This window comes from Adiantum capillus-veneris, chromosome 22, assembly GCF_014529385.1.
Source record: "Adiantum capillus-veneris isolate H3 chromosome 22, ASM1452938v2, whole genome shotgun sequence".
In the NCBI taxonomy this organism is placed as follows: domain Eukaryota; kingdom Viridiplantae; phylum Streptophyta; class Polypodiopsida; order Polypodiales; family Pteridaceae; genus Adiantum; species Adiantum capillus-veneris.
In genome coordinates this window covers 68,867,552-68,885,731 of record NC_140952.1, presented here as the reverse complement: position 1 = coordinate 68,885,731, position 18,180 = coordinate 68,867,552, and the positions used below count along the sequence as shown (strand labels likewise).

The 18,180-nt window shown below is 45.5% G+C and overlaps 1 protein-coding gene across 3 annotated transcripts in view; it reads left to right on the top strand.

Annotated features, from left to right (window-relative positions):
- The first annotated feature begins 979 nt into the window (after positions 1-979).
- LOC147429540 (U-box domain-containing protein 52-like) overlaps positions 980-18,180 on the top strand; it is a 57,315-nt gene continuing 40,114 nt past the window's right edge. The window contains exons 1-2 of one of the 3 annotated variants that reach the window (XM_086495796.1): positions 980-1,355; positions 1,537-1,727. In XM_086495796.1, the coding sequence (XP_086351922.1) occupies positions 1,601-1,727 (127 nt within the window). In that variant the 5' untranslated portion in view covers positions 980-1,355; positions 1,537-1,600. Of the gene's footprint in view, positions 1,464-1,536; positions 1,728-18,180 lie in introns of all 3 variants that reach the window. The other 2 variants (XM_086495794.1, XM_086495795.1) reach the window with 2 other exon arrangements.

The window sequence follows — 18,180 nt, the reverse complement described above, 5'->3', positions numbered from 1 at the left end:
ATTACTATGTAGGTTTAGGGGTGCCTCATGGGTTTCCTAAACATATACGTGCCCAATATGGCAAATGCATGAGCAGAGTTTTGATCTCATGTTGTTGAGTCTTTACCGCATGTAGATTAGTGGTGTGTTGGGGGGGACTTCAACATGTTGGAGGACCCCTCTAATAGGATTGGAGGTGGCCACGCTATGGTGCACGGGACTGAGTTGGCAGCTTGGGAGCGACCATGTATGACTATGAGAGTTTTTAATGTTTGGAAGCACTCAGGTTTTGTGAGACCCCCAGACAACCTATCTTTCTCTCGCTCTGATCGCAAGGTAGGAGGACTGAATCTATCTCGGATAGATTGCTTCTACGCCAGCGACCACATTTGTGACATGGGTGGATCCGTTTGCATCCTGACAGAGACTACCTTTTCCGACCACGCGCCAATGATTCTCAGTATGACTGTCATACAGAGGAGGAGGGAGGGAGGGGGGGGGGGGGGGGGTTTGTGATGCTACGCAGCCTCGAGATGGCCTTTGGGCTGGTAGAGGTTAGTCTCTTCTCGATCAATCGGGACCTTTTCTTTGGAGCATCTATGTGCTAATTACTAGATAATGTATGCACATGGTGCGGTGGATCATCCGGACGATGGGCTTATGTTCCTTTTCTAACCTTCAAATAATAGTATTTTATACTTATGCACGATTGTCAAAATATTGGATGGAGCCGTTTTGAAGTGAGTTTATGGGGAACCAGCCCCTTTGACCGATCGATAGCCAAGTAAGGTGGCGATCAGACCTCCACAAACCCAATTTCAGCCCTCCCTAGGTCGGATGCATGTGCGCATTGCCACTCCGACCAATGACCTTCGACCGATCACATTTTGGTATGTCGGAGCTCATCGATCGGACGGCAATCAGACAAATCCAATTTCAGCCCTCCCTAGGTCGGATGATTGCCACTCCGACCAATGACCTTCGACCGATCACATTTTGGTCTGTCGGAGCTCATCGGTCGGACGCAGGTGGGCCACCGTGAGAGGAGCGTCGTTTTACCCGGTTGTACACAACAGTGAGGTCTGGCTGTGGCTGTGCTGCCGGCAGCAATGCTTCCCCTCCCCCTCCCCCTCCCCCTCCCCGGCCCCTCGCCGCTGGCTGTTCAACCTATGGCGCCACCGTCGCCTCGTCTCCCTCCGTCTTCCGTTCGATTGCTGCAGCACCTGGATGCCACCAGCTGCCCTCCTAGAGCCCTTCTCTTCCCTCAACTGTTGCGAGCGGTACTTTCTGGATATGGCTTCCCCAACAACTTTGTGGAAGGGCAGCTAAGATCCCATCCTAGAGATGCTCTGAGCGACCTGCTATGCAGGGACCAGGTATATTTTGAGTACTTTAATTCCTAAATTTTGTTTACTTGCACATACTGTGTAGGGTTTCTTACTTTGCTGCGAGTCGGACAATCATCGTAACATCTTATTCATGTGGTATGCATACATACGTTCATGCGCATGCACAAGAACTTTAGTGAATTATTGAGGTGCTTGTCATGGCTTTCAGAGTTCTGAGGGAAAAAAGCATCTCAGCTTATGTAGCCAAACATGCGCCAGACTTCTGTAGCGTGATGGTTGTACGAGGGAATACACTGCACTCTGTCAAGGATGCAGCAGGGTCTGGATTATCCTCATTTCGTTCAAGGGAAAGTGGTGTCAGCATTTCACTGAGCATGTCAAGTGATGAAATACTTGAAGGTACTTGCAAAACTTGGTCTGCTTGTTTGCATGCTTGTGCATATGTGTTTGAGAGAGAGAGAGAGAGAGAGAGAGAGAGAGAGAGAGAGAGAGAGAGAGAGAGAGAGAGAGAGAGAGAGAGAGAGAGAGAGTACATTTACGTCTTAGGAAGGCCAAAATCGGCCTATGAGACAAATCCATATACAATGTTGGTATTGCAAAAGTGAAGATGGATTGAGAAAAAAATCCTAAACTACTGGCTAGGAGCTTGAACTGTAGTGAGGTACAATTATGATGTGGTAAAGTGGGCAACAAACCTAGCCAACAATGATTGAAACGGCCTACCAAGCGCTGCCTCATAGGGAGTCCTTCCAATAGCACTAGAGTAAGAATTATTCAAAATCCATTTAGACTGTTGGTCATGCACATATGCTTTCTAAACATCAAAAGCTAATTGATAATTATAGATCTAAGTCTGACCATTAGATTGAGGATAAAAAGAACTGTAAAAATTCAGCTAGTACCAAAATAACAAGCAATGCTTGCCAAAAATGTGAAGTAAATTTTGCATCCCGATCAAACACAATAGAGTTAGGTAAGCCACAAAACCATGCAGCTAAAAAATACGTTTTTGAAATAGAGTACAAAAGGGGACGTTTTAAAACGTTCGGTACGTTGCTTTGTTAAAAAACGTGGGCAGTTTATAGACTTTAATAAAAGTTTGTTTGCCTTGAAGTTCGGGGTCTATAGATGTCAACTTTCCATTTAATTATGTGCAACATTTGACTTCAATAAATTATATACCTTTGTGTGGACCCATATAATATAATATTTGTAAAAAAATTATATTTGAAAAACATCGACGTATTTTATTTTGATCCTCGAAAATACGTATAGTATGCATATTAAACGCCTCGTATAAAACGTCTCGTCCCGTACCTTAGCTGCTATGCACACAACGGATACCAATGCTTGATAAAAAGCCTAGCAACATTTTGTGCAGTGACATTGGTCTTACAATGCACCAACATGCAAAACTTGCAAAAACGGTCAACTATGGTGAGACATTGAGTGTTACGGGCATGTGATCTAGGAGGCAAGTTTGTCACGAAGTCTACTAAAATGTCCTCAAAGGGACCCTCTGGAATAGGCAACGCCATTAAGAGACCCTATTACTTACCTCGAGGAGCCTGAACCTTTTGACAGATTGGACAACGTGTGACATAACTATACACATCCTTTCTCATCTTAAGCCACTAGAAAAATCTTTCAATCTTTTCCAAAGTAGCATTTATACCCCTATGACCACCAATAAGTGCATCATGTACATCATGCAAGAGCGCCGCTCTATGAGACGGCAAAACACACAATCAATTACGAAAATACAAATAACCATCTCTAATGCGATAGTTACAAGGTCTGTAGGGTGCAGCGGAAGACTTTACAGTTCTTTGACTCAGGATGTGTGCCTCGCACAGACTCAAGATTCCTTTTAGTGCTTTACTAGAAGAATGTAGAGAGAGAAGAGAGAAATGCTATAGATACGTGAAAGCAGGTTCCGAGAGAAATGCAATAAAATGAAATGATATATTAACGTCTTCAAAAGGCCAAAATGACCTATGAGACCATCAGATACAAAGTGGTGAATCTAATACAATGTCTGAAGTACAAGTATAAAAAGTACTGAATGTAAAATGTGAAAAATGAAAAATGAAGTGTGAGATGTGAGATGTGAGATGTGAAATGTAGAATAGGCCCTCAATGACACTCTGGGTGTCGTGCTAGAATGCCTCTGATCCTCGCTGGAGACTCCGTCGATGGAGTGTGCTCCTGTGTCTCGGTCGTGGTCGTCACGATCTCCCGAGCTCAGTCGCCCTGTCAATGAGGGTGCCTCTGGTATGAATGTGGGTACAACTCTGTGCTGGTGGTTGGTCTCCTAGCTCCCTCGATCCAAAGAAATCTGTGGTCTGTCTCTGTGACTGTTGTACTCCATGTCTCCTCAGTAGACTATCTCTATGTCATGTAGCTCAAGTAGATATTAGCCAAGGCATCTCTGATCCTGATACCTCATGACTCTATCTAGGGGTCCAAAACCCTCCTTGAATAAGCAATGGAAGCGCCCTCGTATCTCATAATACACAGTGCAATGCCATATGTAGTGTAGCTCTGTCTCTGGCTCTCTATTGCATAGTTGGCATATCCTATACACCGGTGGTATCCCTCTGAATCTACCCGTCTCAATCTCCAGCTGGTGTGAGGATGTGCGAATCTGACCAATAGCACATCGTAGACCATGAGACAAATGAGTGTCCATGTAGCTCGGACGAATCACAAACCCATCTCCTGAAAGTTGGAGAAGATGCTCTTTGAAGAAAGCCATCTTCGTGCCCAACTCCTGCATCGGCTCTACCCATGTCCTCCTGGTGTCCAACTATATAAGATCCTGACGAATGAGTTTAGTGATCTTCGTCCGTGTGACTGACAGTGAGGGTGCATCCAGGGAGTTCTGAAAAGGAGGCAGTCAGTGAAACCGGCCTGTTCAATCCAAAAAGGGCGGTAGACTTTACTTCAAACCTTGATTTAGCTTTCACCCATTATTAGTCGTCTATTCTGTTGCTAATTGGACTATTTTCTTATTTTTAATGATTAATCTCTTTTTAGGATATTTTATTGTGTGCACTAAGAACTGTTAAAAGATTGTAGCTATAGGAACTACCATCAAGAACGGACAACTCTGATGTGTCATTTGATGGGTGACGGTAAACATCGCGAAGGAGTTTCCGTAAGTTCGGTGGAAAGGGCCGGGTTACGAGTGTCCCTGATGCGTCACATGATGGGTGATGGGTGCATCAGTAAGGGGGCATCCCGTAGGCTAAGGAGGAAATCCGAACTGAGTAAGAAAATACGTGTAAGAACGCAAGCACAAGAATAAAGATGGGTTCAATGAAGCTTTTTACGAAAAGCAGGAACAGTCGCGGGAGGACAGATGTTTTCCCGCGAGGAGTCTGTGTCTGCATTGCATCTGTGTCGTGTCCTGCACGCGGGGACGCCTGGAATGTGTTCCTATAGCATTGTTTTCACTAACTAAGTGAGTTTTTAAAGTTTGAACAAGTTCACACTTTATTTTATAAAGTGGCCGGTCACTTTTAAGTGACCAGCCCTTTATTAATAAAATAAAGCAAGTCTCTAAAAAGGCCAGTGCTAATAGCTACGCAGCAGGCTGAAATCTGCGATCTCTCTCTCTCCTCTCTCTAAAAAGCGCCAGGCCCAACGATCTCTCTCTCTCTCTCTCTCTCTCCTCTCTCTAGGGCGCCAGGGCTTTGCTTTTTGGGCCTCTACTCCCGCCGGGTGCCAGGGCTTATAAAAGGACAGCCAGCGTTCAGTTTCTCAGCAAGCCGGAAGCAGTAGAAAGCACTAGCGTTGGGATTCTGGAGCAGAGCCTGGCAATGGAAACTGCAATTGTTCGCGTGACGACTGAGTACGGAGGTCGAGTCTCCGAGCAAGGAGCGACAGGTATAAGGTGTTGATACGCATTGAGAATTGTTGCTCTGTGTGGTTTGTTTTGCAGGGATCTCCTGTCTTGCGGGAAGGCCCTTCACGGGAAGTACGGCTTCACACCTAAGTCCCTTACGGGAAAGTACGGCTTCACGCCTAAGTCCCTTACGAAAAAGTACGGCTTCGTGCCTAAGTCCCTTACGGGAAGGAACGGCCTTGTGCCCAAGCCCTTTACGGGAAAGCACGACCTTCGGGTCTAAGATTACAGAACGGAGGGGTTTCCTCGGGTTCTCATGCTTGTATAAGAATTCTCCCTGAATAAAAGAATACTCTTAACGGGGGGGGTGGGACCAGCCCATCTTCTGGTCCCAAATACTGTGTCGATCTTCTCCCTTCTCTCGTGTTTGCAAAGTATTATGATTTTCAGATTTTCTAAGTGCTCGTGTATGCTCCCGTTTTGTGACAGTGGTATCAGAGCTCGGACTCCTCTCTTTCTCTGCAAAGAAGGACGATTCCGGGAAGAACGGGAAGAACCATGTCGAGCCAAGGGAGAAGCGTTGAAGAGGAGCTTCAACAAGTGCAAGCTCAGCTTGCGGAGTTGCAACAAATCTTACTGTTGCCAGACCTCCAAAAGCTTTTGGGCAGAATGAAGAAAACGAATGGAACTGATGCAGCCAAGCATCCAGACAACACTGTTGGCGTGAGACCACAGGAGGCAAGAGAAGAAGAACGTGCTGAGGTGCACAAAGGATCTTCGGATCGGAATGAACGGCCTACTTCACGGAAAGGCCAGGAAAAAGCGTTCTCTTTGCTAGTCGAGAGCAAGGACATCTCTATCTCATCTCCATCTTACTCTCCTGATTATACTTCTACTTCTCGATCATCTCGTCAGAAGAAGGAAGCCGCTACTACTGCCACTACTCTACATCAACCTAAAGATAAGCCTCGATTCAAGAAGCATGGTCGCAAGTCTCAACATCGCATGAGAGTCTTCAAATCGGGCGACAAGGACATCAAGTTCGAAACTTACAACGGACGGAGAGACATCTCCAAAGCACTGTCCTTCATCAGACAGTTTGAAGTCGCCTTTGCCAATGGGCACTTCACAAAAAGATCCAAATTACGCCATGTGGGGATGCACCTCAAGGAAACGGCAAGTAATTGGTGGTTAGCCAAGATTCTGGAAGGTTCTCAGGCCAGAACATGGGAGAGCTTCAAATCTGAATTTTATGAACAATTTCTTCCACTTGACTTCGAGCAGGACATACGGAAGGAATGGGACTGGCTTGCCCAGAAGGAACATGAAAGAGTAACGACTTATGTGGACAAGTATTGGTCGGTTCTTCTGAAGGTCACTCCCTTCATGAAGATTGCCGACGAGGAAAAGAAAAGAAAGTTCGAAGCAGGTCTCCAACCGCAGCTTCGAAAGAGTATGAAGGTGTATCCGCATGATACTCTTCAAAGGATGATGGAGTCAGCAATCATTGCTGAGGATTTGCACTCAATTGGGACGCCCAGAAAAATGGAGCATAGCACTTACCGTGCAAGACAAAGAGGGGTCTACGATGACCATGGGGGCCAAGGAAGAAAACGTCCTCCATCTAGGGACGATGATCATTCTAAGAAGCCAGAGGGCACTGGCAAGCGAACTAAGTATCTTTCTCCTACTCAACTTCAAACTTTCAGAGAGAAAGGAAGATGCTTCTACTGTGGCGAGAAAGGACATATGAAATCGGACTGCCCGCTAAAGCAGCAATGGCAAGAGCAAGCCTCTACGAGGCAAGAGAAAGCAAGGAAGGAACCCGCACCACCAAGCTCGAACTCAATTCCAGATGTTCAAGGAAACACAGAAACGGAGAAAGAGGAGCGTCAACTTCTGAAGGGCTGGGGGTCTTTGAACAACCAGTGAGTACTGATTCTTTATGATCCAGGATCCACGGACAACTTCATCTCCCTGGATACTGCGGAACGTTTGTGCCTCACACCGGCTCAACTTGGCACACCGGTTACATCCGGATCGGCATTCGAGGGGTTGACAACCAATGCAACTCCCGTGCAAGGACAGCTCAATCTTCGGATTGGCGAGTACAAGGACCGCGAATCATTTTTGATGGCACCCATCGAGGGATGTGATATCATCTTGGGTATGCCATGGCACTTCCACATGACACCTATTCCCGATTATGTGGAAAAGACCCTCACTTTTGGTCATGGGGGTAAGAAAATAAAGATTCATGCTGATGCAGGAGATTGGCAGTTCCCAATTGTAAGCCATATCTCCATTAAGAAAGAAATGAAGAAGTGTGTTTCTGCTTACTTGATTTTTGCACATGAGAAGGATAAAACTAGTAGGGACCCTCCCTCTAGTCTGGAAATTAAGCGTCTTCAATTTATTGAAAAGTACAAAGATTGTTTCACGGAAACACTTCCTGATGAACTCCCTCCGGTACGACTGGAAGATCACCGCATAGATCTCATACCGGGTAGCTCGCCTCCCAATCAACCCCCTTATCGGGTGAGTCTTGCTCAGCAAGAGGAAATTTTGAAGCAAGTCAACAAGCTTCTAGAGAAAGGGTTAGTACGGCCAAGTGCTTCACCCTACTGCTCTCCAGTTCTACTGGTGCAGAAGAAAGATGGCACGTTTCGAATGTGCATAGACTATAGGTCTTTAAACAAGATCACGATCAAGAATCGCTTTCCGATCCCCTGGATTGATGATATACTTGATAAGTTGCAGGGGCAAGTGTCTTTAGTCGCATAGACTTAAAGAGTGGGTATCATCAGATACGGATCGCCCCTGAGGATGTCCACAAGACTGCTTTCCGCACAACCTTTGGACTATATGAATTTTTGGTAATGCCTTTCGGCTTGACCAATGCTCTTGCGACCTTCAATCGCATGATGGACTGCATTTTCAGCCCGTATCGAGCTTTTACGGGAGTATTCTTTGACGACATACTCGTCTTCTCTAAGTCAGAAGAGGAACATCGGAAGCACTTGGACTTAGTGTTTCAAGAATTCCGAAAGCATGAGTTGCATGTGAATGCAAAGAAGAGCGAGTTCTTTCTCTTAGAGATACACTATCTCGGCCATATAGTCTCTCACAATCAAGTGAGAATGGATCGTGCCAAGATCCGAGTGGTAGAAGATTGGTCTATTCCCACTACGGTACATGATGTACGTAGTTTCCTGGGATTATGTTCGTATTATCGAAGGTTTGTCCGAGGATTTGCTCATGTAGCAAGACCCCTTCATGATTTGACAAAGAAGAAGATTCCTTTCAGATGGGGATCGAGACAACAAGGAGCTTTTGATCGGCTCAAGTACTTGCTAAGCCATGGACCTATATTGATAGTGCCTGACTTAAGGAAACCATTTGAGGTTCACTGCGATGCTTCAGGCGATTGCATCGGAGCAGTGTTAAACCAAGAGGGCCATGCAGTGGCCTACGAAAGCAGACGGCTTAAGGATGCAGAGTTGCATGCATCAATCTACGAAAAAGAACTCACGGCTGTGATTCACGCCTTATCCAACTGGAAGCAGTATCTTCTAGGAGCGGATTTTGTGATCAAGACTGATCACCAGAGTTTGCGGTATTTCCTTACGCAAAGGAAACTATCTGAGAAGCAGATGAGATGGGCAAACTTTTTGTCTATGTTTCACTTCCAGATCCTTCACACGGCTGGGAGTAAGAATGTGGTCGTGGACGCATTGTCTAGGCGGCCAAGGGTGAACGCTATCACTTCGGTGTATCACCAAGAATTAGAAGCACTACTAGATTTGTATCCGAATGATCCAGATTTCTCCACCATTTGGGGAAAGCTACATCGTGGAGAGAATGAGTTTCCCTATTCCATTCGGGACGGTTATCTCTACCACCATCAGGCCATATGTGTGACGGAACCATTAAGAAAGAAGATCATAGATGAAGCACACGCTTCGCCTTATGCGGGTCATCGGGGTATTCGCCCTACGACCTTAGCAATGGAAAGATATTTCTTTTGGCCTAGCCAAGCAGACATTGATAAGTATGTCAGGGAATGCTTGGTTTGCCAAAAAGTGAAGTATGATCGGCATAAGACGCCTGGGTTGCTACAACCTTTGCCTGTGCCTAATGAACCTTGGGAAAGTATTGCCATGGACTTCATCATGGACCTCCCTAGAACTCAGACTGGAAATGACGCGATTTGGACCATTGTGGACAGGTTTAGCAAGCAAGCACATTTTATACCAGTCAAGAAAACGATCAAAATAGATCATATGGCTAGGGTCTTCCTGGCACAAATCTTTAAGCATCATGGAATGCCTAAGTCTATTGTGAGTGATCGAGATCCTCGCATGACAAGAAATTTTTGGCGTGCCTTGATGGATAATCTTGGTACGAAGCTAAATTTTTCATCTGCCTACCATCCTCAAACGGACGGGCAAAGTGAGATAGCCAATTCCACAGTATTGGATATGTTAAAAGCTTATGTGTCAGACCGGCAATCTGACTGGGAGAAATATTTGCCTCTTGTCGAGTATGCGTATAACAATACCATACACTCATCGACGGGGAAAGCACCTTTTGAGATTCTCTATGGTAAGCCTTTGCTTCCACCGATCGGTTTAACCAAGGATAAGATCTTTGCAGCAGATGAACTTGTCCAGGATTTGGACACAGCCTACGGGCAAGTTAGGAGAGCTATTCTACGCTCTCAGGAAAAGCATAAGAAAGCTGTAGACAAGCACAGGAGGAATCTCGACTTAACAGTCGGACAGTTAGTCTTACTCAAGTTTGAGAAGGCAAGACTTAAGAAACAAGCGTCTCATAAGGGGAAGGTGGTGAAACTTTCTACCTGTTATTATGGGCCGTTTAAGATCACTGAGCGAGTGAATGATGTCACTTTCCGATTAGAGCTACCGCCTAATTGGAAGATCCATAATGCTTTCCATGTCAGTTTACTCCGGCCGTATGTGGGACCGCCTCCGAGCCAGCCTAGTGCTGAGGAACCTCCTGAGGTTGAGGAAATAGAAGAAATACTCCAACCGGAGCAGATAGTAAGTCATCAGGAGCGGTCTCTCAAATCCGGGAAGGTAACACGGAAGTATTTGGTTAAGTTTAAGAACTAGTCGAATCTAGATGCTCAGTGGATGACGCAGGAGGAATTAGCAGCTTATCCCGAGATACTGGAGGTATATGTCCAAGCACTACAGTTGAGGTCAACTGTTTAGAAGCCAGAGGGATGTTGCTAATTGGACTATTTTCTTATTTTTAATGATTAATCTCTTTTTAGGATATTTTATTGTGTGCACTAAGAACTGTTAAAAGATTGTAGTTACAGGAACTGCCATCAGGAACGGACAACTCTGATGTGTCATTTCATGGGTGACGGTAAACATCGCGAAGGAGTTTCCGTAAGTTCGGTGGAAAGGGCCGGGTTACGAGTGCCCCTGATGCGTCACATGATGGGTGACGGGTGCATCAGTAAGGGGGCATCCCGTAGGCTAAGGAGGAAATCCGAAGTGAGTAAGAAAATACGCGTAAGAACGCAAGCACAAGAATAAAGATGGGTTCAATGAAGCTTTTTACGAAAAGCAGGAACAGTCGCGGGAGGACAGATGTTTTCCCGCGAGGAGTCTGTGTCTGCATTGCATCTGTGTCGTGTCCTGCAACCGGGGACGCCTGGAATGTGTTCGTATAGCATTGTTTTCACTAACTAAGCGAGTTTTTAAAGTTTGAACAGGTTCACACTTTATTTTATAAAGTGGCCGGTCACTTAAAATAAAGTGGCCGGTCACTTTTAAGTGACCAGCCCTTTATTAATAAAATAAAGCAAGTCTCTAAAAAGGCCAGCGCTAATAGCTACGCAGGAGGCTGAAATCTGCGATCTCTCTCTCCTCTCTCTAGAAAGCGCCAGGTCTAGTGATCTCTCTCTCTCCTCTCTCTAGGGCGCTAGGGCTCTGCTTTTTGGGCCTCTATTCCCGCCGGGTGCCAGGGCTTATAAAAGGACAGCCAGCGTTCAGTTTCTCAGCAAGCCGGAAGCAGCAAAAAGCACTAGCGCTGGGATTCTGGAGCAGAGCCTGGCGACGGAAACTGCAATTGTTCGTGTGACGACTGAGTACGGAGGTCGATTCTCCGAGCAAGGAGCGACAGGTATAAGGTGTTGATACGCATTGAGAATTGTTGCTCTGTGTGGTTTGTTTTGCAGGGATCTCCCGCCTTATGGGAAGGCCCTTCACGGGAAGTACGGTTTCACGCCTAAGTCCCTTACGGGAAAGTACGGCTTCACGCCTAAGTCCCTTACGGGAAGGAATGGCCTTGTATCCAAGCCCTTTACGGGAAAGCACGACCTTTGGGTCTAAGATTACAGAACGGAGGGGTTTCCTTGGGTTCTCATGCTTGTATAAGAATTCTCCTTGAATAAAAGAATACTCTTAACGGGGGGGGGGACCAGCCCATCTTCTGGTCCCCAATACTGTGTCGATCTTCTCCCTTCTCTCGTGTTTGCAAAGTATTATAATTTTCAGATTTTCTAAGTGCTCGTGTACGCTCCCGTTTTGTGACATATTCTACTTGGGATACAGATGCTAGAATGCATCTGTATGCGAGTTAGACACTAGATTGGCCCCTAAATAGGCGCCCCTTTCGGTATTTCTTTATTCTTCAACAGAGGGAATAAAAGCTGTGGTTCCCTACAAGCTGCCCCGCACAACCTTGGCTGAATTTCAATTGTTCTGGCCCGATTTCGGCAGCATAAATGAACTAGGACCCTTCACAGTCAGTATTCCCACGCATTAGATGACTTTCCTGACGCATACGGACACTTTGCAAAACCTGGCGAGAATCTGCAGCACGCTGAATTCTCTGTTTTCTGCCCTGAAAATGCGCCAGATCACCTGTACAACGGTCCCCTTGCGTCCCCGAACTTCCTGGAGGTATTAGGGTCCGTTTAGGGCCGAAACCCTAAACCTGCAAAAATACACAGCAGGCTGTAATTCCCTGTTTTGGGCTCCGTTTCGCGTGCCGGTCGCATCTGTAGCAAGACCTCGAGCTCCCGCACCTGTAGGGCTACTTGCCCTTTGAATCGGACAAGATTTCGGGCGTGAAACCTCTCCGAATTCACCTGTACCTGCGGGGGATTAGCCGCTAGCTAATCCAGTACGTGTGCAAGAGGCTCTTGCCTCGGCAATTGCGCATGAACCCACACAACTGTACATTGGTCAAATGAAAAGCCCACTAGAGGGGCATAACCATAAAGAATAGGGGGGAGAGAGAGAGCAGTGAGAGGTGTACAGGTCATGACATCTTGCACCTCACTGTACATAGAGGGTAAGCCAACACTCCATTGAAGCTCTCCCACCTGTGACAGCACTCAAAAACGAGCTCACAGCTGAAAATCACGTTTTTGCCTTCTCTTTAAGTAGTAAATTGGCCTCAGAGTGCCAAGTGTCACTCATTTGTGCATTTTCCCGCTTTAGACCCTCGGGTCTAAAAATATCTCACCTGCAGCCTCTGTTGACTTGGCCACAGAGTAACAAAATGATCCCCATGTCAAACTGCACGTAATGACGCGAAGACATTTTGCTGTCCAAAAATAGCAGTCCCTAAAATTTAGGAGTTTCTGCCATTACATTCTTCTAGGTCATCTGACCCTCTTTGTACATTGCAGCCACACCCAGAACTGAAATGTAGCCTATGTAGCAAAGGATTCCGCTTTGGCTGGCCAATGACCCCACTTTGGCTAACCATAGTCCTTGTCCAACCTTAGTGCTCTTTAGCCCTCAGGCTTGGACTCTCTCTGAACAGTTCCACACTGGCTATGCAATGCAGGGTAGTTAGATTTCCAGAGGGGTGTTTCCAAAAGGTAAAACAAACGAAATTCCCCAAAGAAAGAGAAAATAAACAAAAGTGGAATTGCCACTGGCTGGTGACATACTCTCCTCTTGAAATCTCAAACGTCCTCGTTTGCACCTATGGCGTACATGCTTATAGTTAACACTCGGGTGTATTTAACACCTGTCGACACATGCACGACACATACATGCTCATTGTCAACCCTAGTGTATTCAACACCTCGTCGACACATGTATTGCCTGCGTGTGAACCCTGTCCCAATGACATAGTGGAAGCGTCACACTCTGCCATTGCTTTGAGTCCATAACTTTCCAATAACAAAATGGAAGCGTCACATTTTGTCATTGTCTTTTAGTATATGTTGGATCCAGTAACAGTTTCGAGCATACCCAAACCGACAGTTTAAGAATGCAGTTACACATGTACCCTTTAATAGAAGCAATTGATGTACGCTTGACAAACTGACAAGAAATACTCACTTCTATAGCAGTAACCAAACTTTTGGACATTCCATAAGAGCAATTGCCAAACTGACAATCTGTACAGCTCTAACATTCATGTAACATGCACTTCATTGAGCTCACTGTAAGTAACATGTACATCATTTCTTTTAGAAGCGATTGTCACACTGACAATCCATGTAGCTCTGCCTCTCAAGGGGTCAAGGTAGGTTGCAAACCAAGGTTTTAAGTTCCCATACTTCTAGTGACTCTGCAAGTTCACTTTTTTCTATCCACTTGACATCCAGAGGTGAATAGCTTTTGAACTTTACCAAACAGCACCTTGCAACCTTGCCTTTTCTTTTCTTTCTTTATGTGCCAAAATCTATTTGGGGACAAAGATCTCGTCAAGTTCCTCGACTTCCGGCTGATCTTCAGCTGGCATATCTTCTGGCACATCACCCACATAGGGTCTGAGAAGACTCATGTGAAACGCATTGTGAATCTTCCAACTCTCAGGCAATTTCAGCCTTTATGCAATATCACTGATTTGTATACTGAGCATTGAAAACAATCTTTCTCTGCTCTTCATCTTGATCTTTGAAGATTAACCTGTGATCTACCCTTATGCTATCACTTTTATTGGGTTGAGAATTCTCTTTTTGACCCAATTTGGCAGCATAACTGTAGTAGAAACCTTCACAACCAAAAATCCACATATCCAAGTGATTATCCACGCATAATAGAGCACTTTTGCAAATCTGTCCTGGAAATTCAGCACGCTGAATTCTCTGTTTTTAGCTCCTAAAATGCTCCAGATCACTTGTATTACTGTCCTCTAGCTTCCTCGAAGCTCTTGGGACAAAAAGACATCAAATAGAGTCAAAACCCTAAATCTGTAGAAAAATACAGCAAGCTGTATTTTCTTCTTTCGGGCTCTGTTTTGCGTGCCAATCGCACCAATTCGTAGCCTTTGATCTTCTGCATCAGTAGGACTACTTGCCCTTTGATTTACACGAGATTTCTCGCAAGAAATCTTGTTAAATCATCCTGTACCTATTTTGAATTAGCCTTTAGCTAATTCGGTACTTGTATGAAATCATTCCAAGTGGAAGGAGTCTGTCCTTGTAACAACAGTGTATTCCACTACTACTTGCATTTTTTTTTTTTTCCAGAAAAGTGGCAGCTTTCCTGACTTTAAATGCTCCTTCCAACAAATGCTTTGTCAAATTGTTCGACGAAAGAGAGAACCTTTGTCCTCTCATCAAAGCCATTGAATGTGTCAATGGACTCACTGACCATCTTCTTTGTATGGCTTTAGCTTATCCATTGACTCCAAATTGTCAAAAGAGACAGTTTGCATAATGGGTACATCTGTGGGAGCCATCTGTACTCCTTGGCCAGTAACATGTTGATGTCCAGGTGTGATATTCATTGATGTGGATTGAAAAACCAGCCATACCCAAGTTTCCTTGTGACACCCCAAACTGACCTTGTGTGCCCTGAAATCCTGGGTGCAAACCAATGTTTGCATACATGGGGTTGGGCATACCCCTAAACACTGTTCCTGGCATGCCAAAACTGCCTTGAACTTGATGTGCTATTGATGAAGATTGTATGAACTCCGTAAATCTTGGATTTTCCATCAATTGCTTGAACATGGTCACAGCAGTAACAACCTGCAAAACTTTCTCTGCTTGGCCTGAACTCTCGCCAATTTCATGTGCAGTTGGAATAGGCTGTCTATCCTCTGAAGAGGAACCCTCTTCCTTGTTGCCATCCATCTTGTATCCAAAGAAAGACTCGTAGCCTTTCTCACCTGTATCCAAAGAAAGACTCTGGTAGCCTTTCTCACCTGTAAATCCAAAGAAAGACTCGTAGCCTTTCTCACCTGTATCCAAAGAAAGACTCTCGTAGCCTTTCTCACCTATAAATCCACTCGATCTACTTTCAAACTCTCTGTGTTTTCAAGGTCATCCCGAACTCTCTCTGTGTCTTTAACCCAAACTCACCAAGGCTCACTTTTTGAGGAAAAAGTGATTTAATACAGTTGATGAAACCATGTAACCGGCCTGTTAACTTCAAAAAGGGCGGTAGACTTTACTTCAAACCTTGATTTAGCTTTCACCCATTATTAGTCGTCTATTCTACCTTTGCTATAATGACACAAGAGAGGGAAATGGGATACAGATGCTAGAATACAGATGCTAGAATGCATCTGTATGCGAGTCAGACACTAGATTGGCCCCTAAATAGGCGCCCCTTTCGGTATTTCTTTATTCTTCAACAGAGGGAATAAAAGCTGTGGTTCCCTACAAGCTGCCCTGCACAACCTTGGCTGAATTTCAACTGTTCTGGCTCGATTTCGGCAGCATAAATGAACTAGGACCCTTCACAGTCAGTATTCCCACGCATTAGATGACTTTCCTAACGCATACGGACACTTTGCAAAACCTGGCGAGAATCTGCAGCACGCTGAATTCTCTGTTTTCTGCCCTGAAAATGCTCCAGATCACTTGTATAGCGGTCCCCTTGTGTCCCCGAACCTCCTGGAGGTATTAGGGTCCGTTTAGGGCCGAAACCCTAAACCTGCAAAAATACACAGCAGGCTGTAATTCCCTGTTTTGGGCTCCGTTTCGTGTGCGGGTCGCATCTGTAGCAAGACCTCGAGCTCTCGCACCTGTAGGGCTACTTGCCCTTTGAATCTGACAAGATTTCGGGCGTGAAACCTCTCCGAATTCACCTATACCTGCGGAGGATTAGCCACTAGCTAATCCAGTACCTGTGCAAGAGGCTCTTGCCTCGGCAATCGCGCATGAACCCACACAATTGTACATGGTCAAATGAAAAGCCCACTAGAGGGGCATAACCATAAAGAATAGGGGAGAGAGAGAGCATTGAGAGGTGTGCAGGTCATGACATCCTGCACCTCACTGTACATAAAGGGTAAGCCAACACTCCATTGAAGCTCTCCCACCTGTGACAGCACTCAAAAACGAGCTCACAGCTGAAAAGCACGTTTTTGCCTTCTCTTTAAGTAGTAAACTGGCCTCAGAGTGCCAAGTGTCACTCATTTGTGCATTTTCTCGCTTTAGACCCTCGGGTCTAAAAATATCTCACCTGCAGCCTCTGTTGACTTGGCCACAGAGTAACAAAATGATCCCCATGTCAAACTGCACGTAATGACGCGAAGACATTTTGCTGTCCAAAAATAGCAGTCCCTAAAATTTAGGAGTTTCTGCCATTACATTCTTCTAGGTCATCTGACCCTCTTTGTACATTGCAGCCACACCCAGAACTGAAATGTAGCCTATGTAGCAAAGGATTCCGCTTTGGCTGGCCAATGACCCCACTTTGGCTAACCATAGTCCTTGTCCAACCTTAGTGCTCTTTAGCCCTCAGGCTTGGACTCTCTTTGAACAGTTCCACACTGGCTATGCAATGCAGGGCAGTTAGATTTCTAGAGGGGTGCTTCCAAAAGGTAAAACAAACGAAATTCCCCAAAGAAAGAGAAAATAAACAAAAGTGGAATTGCCATTGGATGGTGAGAGAGAGAGAGAGAGAGAGAGAGAGAGAGAGAGAAAATACACCCGAGGGGTCCCAAACCCCCCTCCAAGGGCCCCCCACCCTGTTGCCGGAATGGTATTTGCTTTATATTGCACGACTCTTGATACAACTGATCGAATGATGGCTGAATGCTATACTGGGTTGAATGTGATGCTGAATAAATGCTGATGCTGATTGATGCTGATGCTGGAAGGACAGTCCCTTGCAATGTAATTGTTTGGAATTGGGTAATGGGTACTGTGGTACTGCGTTGTCGAAGGTACGTGAGGCTGAAATCTGAGGTATTTGAGGCTGAATAGTGCTGTGCTTTAGGGCTGAATACTGATTACTATCTGGCTGAATACTGGGACTGTGGGTAACGAGGCTTGTACTGGGTACTGGTCCTGCTGATCCCAAAACGCTGGGGCTGATTGCAGATGGTGCTGAAAACACTAATATGCTGCCTCCTGATAACGCTAGGCTGATGCTTTCGACATTGGAACTGCAGAAGACTCAACTTTGGCGGCTGGATATTGAAGGCGATCACCCTCCAACTGGTAGCGCTAGCAGATACTGCATGGAACGCTCAACCAAGGGCTGAAACGCTCATATGGGTGCTGATGCTAAGAGGGCGTGAAAACAAAGGACTTCCCAATCCCCACACTATCAGAATGTCCTAAAGTGAGACCTTAAAGGGAGCTTTTATACTTGAAGGGCCAGTCCAGGAGTTAAGAACAAATTTTGACCTTTCAATCATAGTTATCCGGAACGGGAAATCGGAACGGGGAATGGGAAACGGCAACATGCATGAAATGCCATTCTCTGTTTTGGATACTCACATCTGAAACACGGAATGGGAATCCGGAACGGGAAATTGGGATGGGAACGGGGAAGGGGGACTTGAAAACGGCCATTCCTTGTAACTATGCTTTCAATTCCACTCAAGCTATAAGTGGCCTAATAATAAATGAAAGTGACTGTTGTGCACATCAGTGGCCACTCTGGAGGCCCCAACATGCCTGATGTTGATCTACAACAAGAACTTGGCTGTTCCGACTCAAAGCATCAGCAATTGGGTTAGCTTTACTAGGCACATTCTCAATCAAATCACCAAACTGCTCAAAATTGAGACCAATGTGCTTGACGATCACTCCAA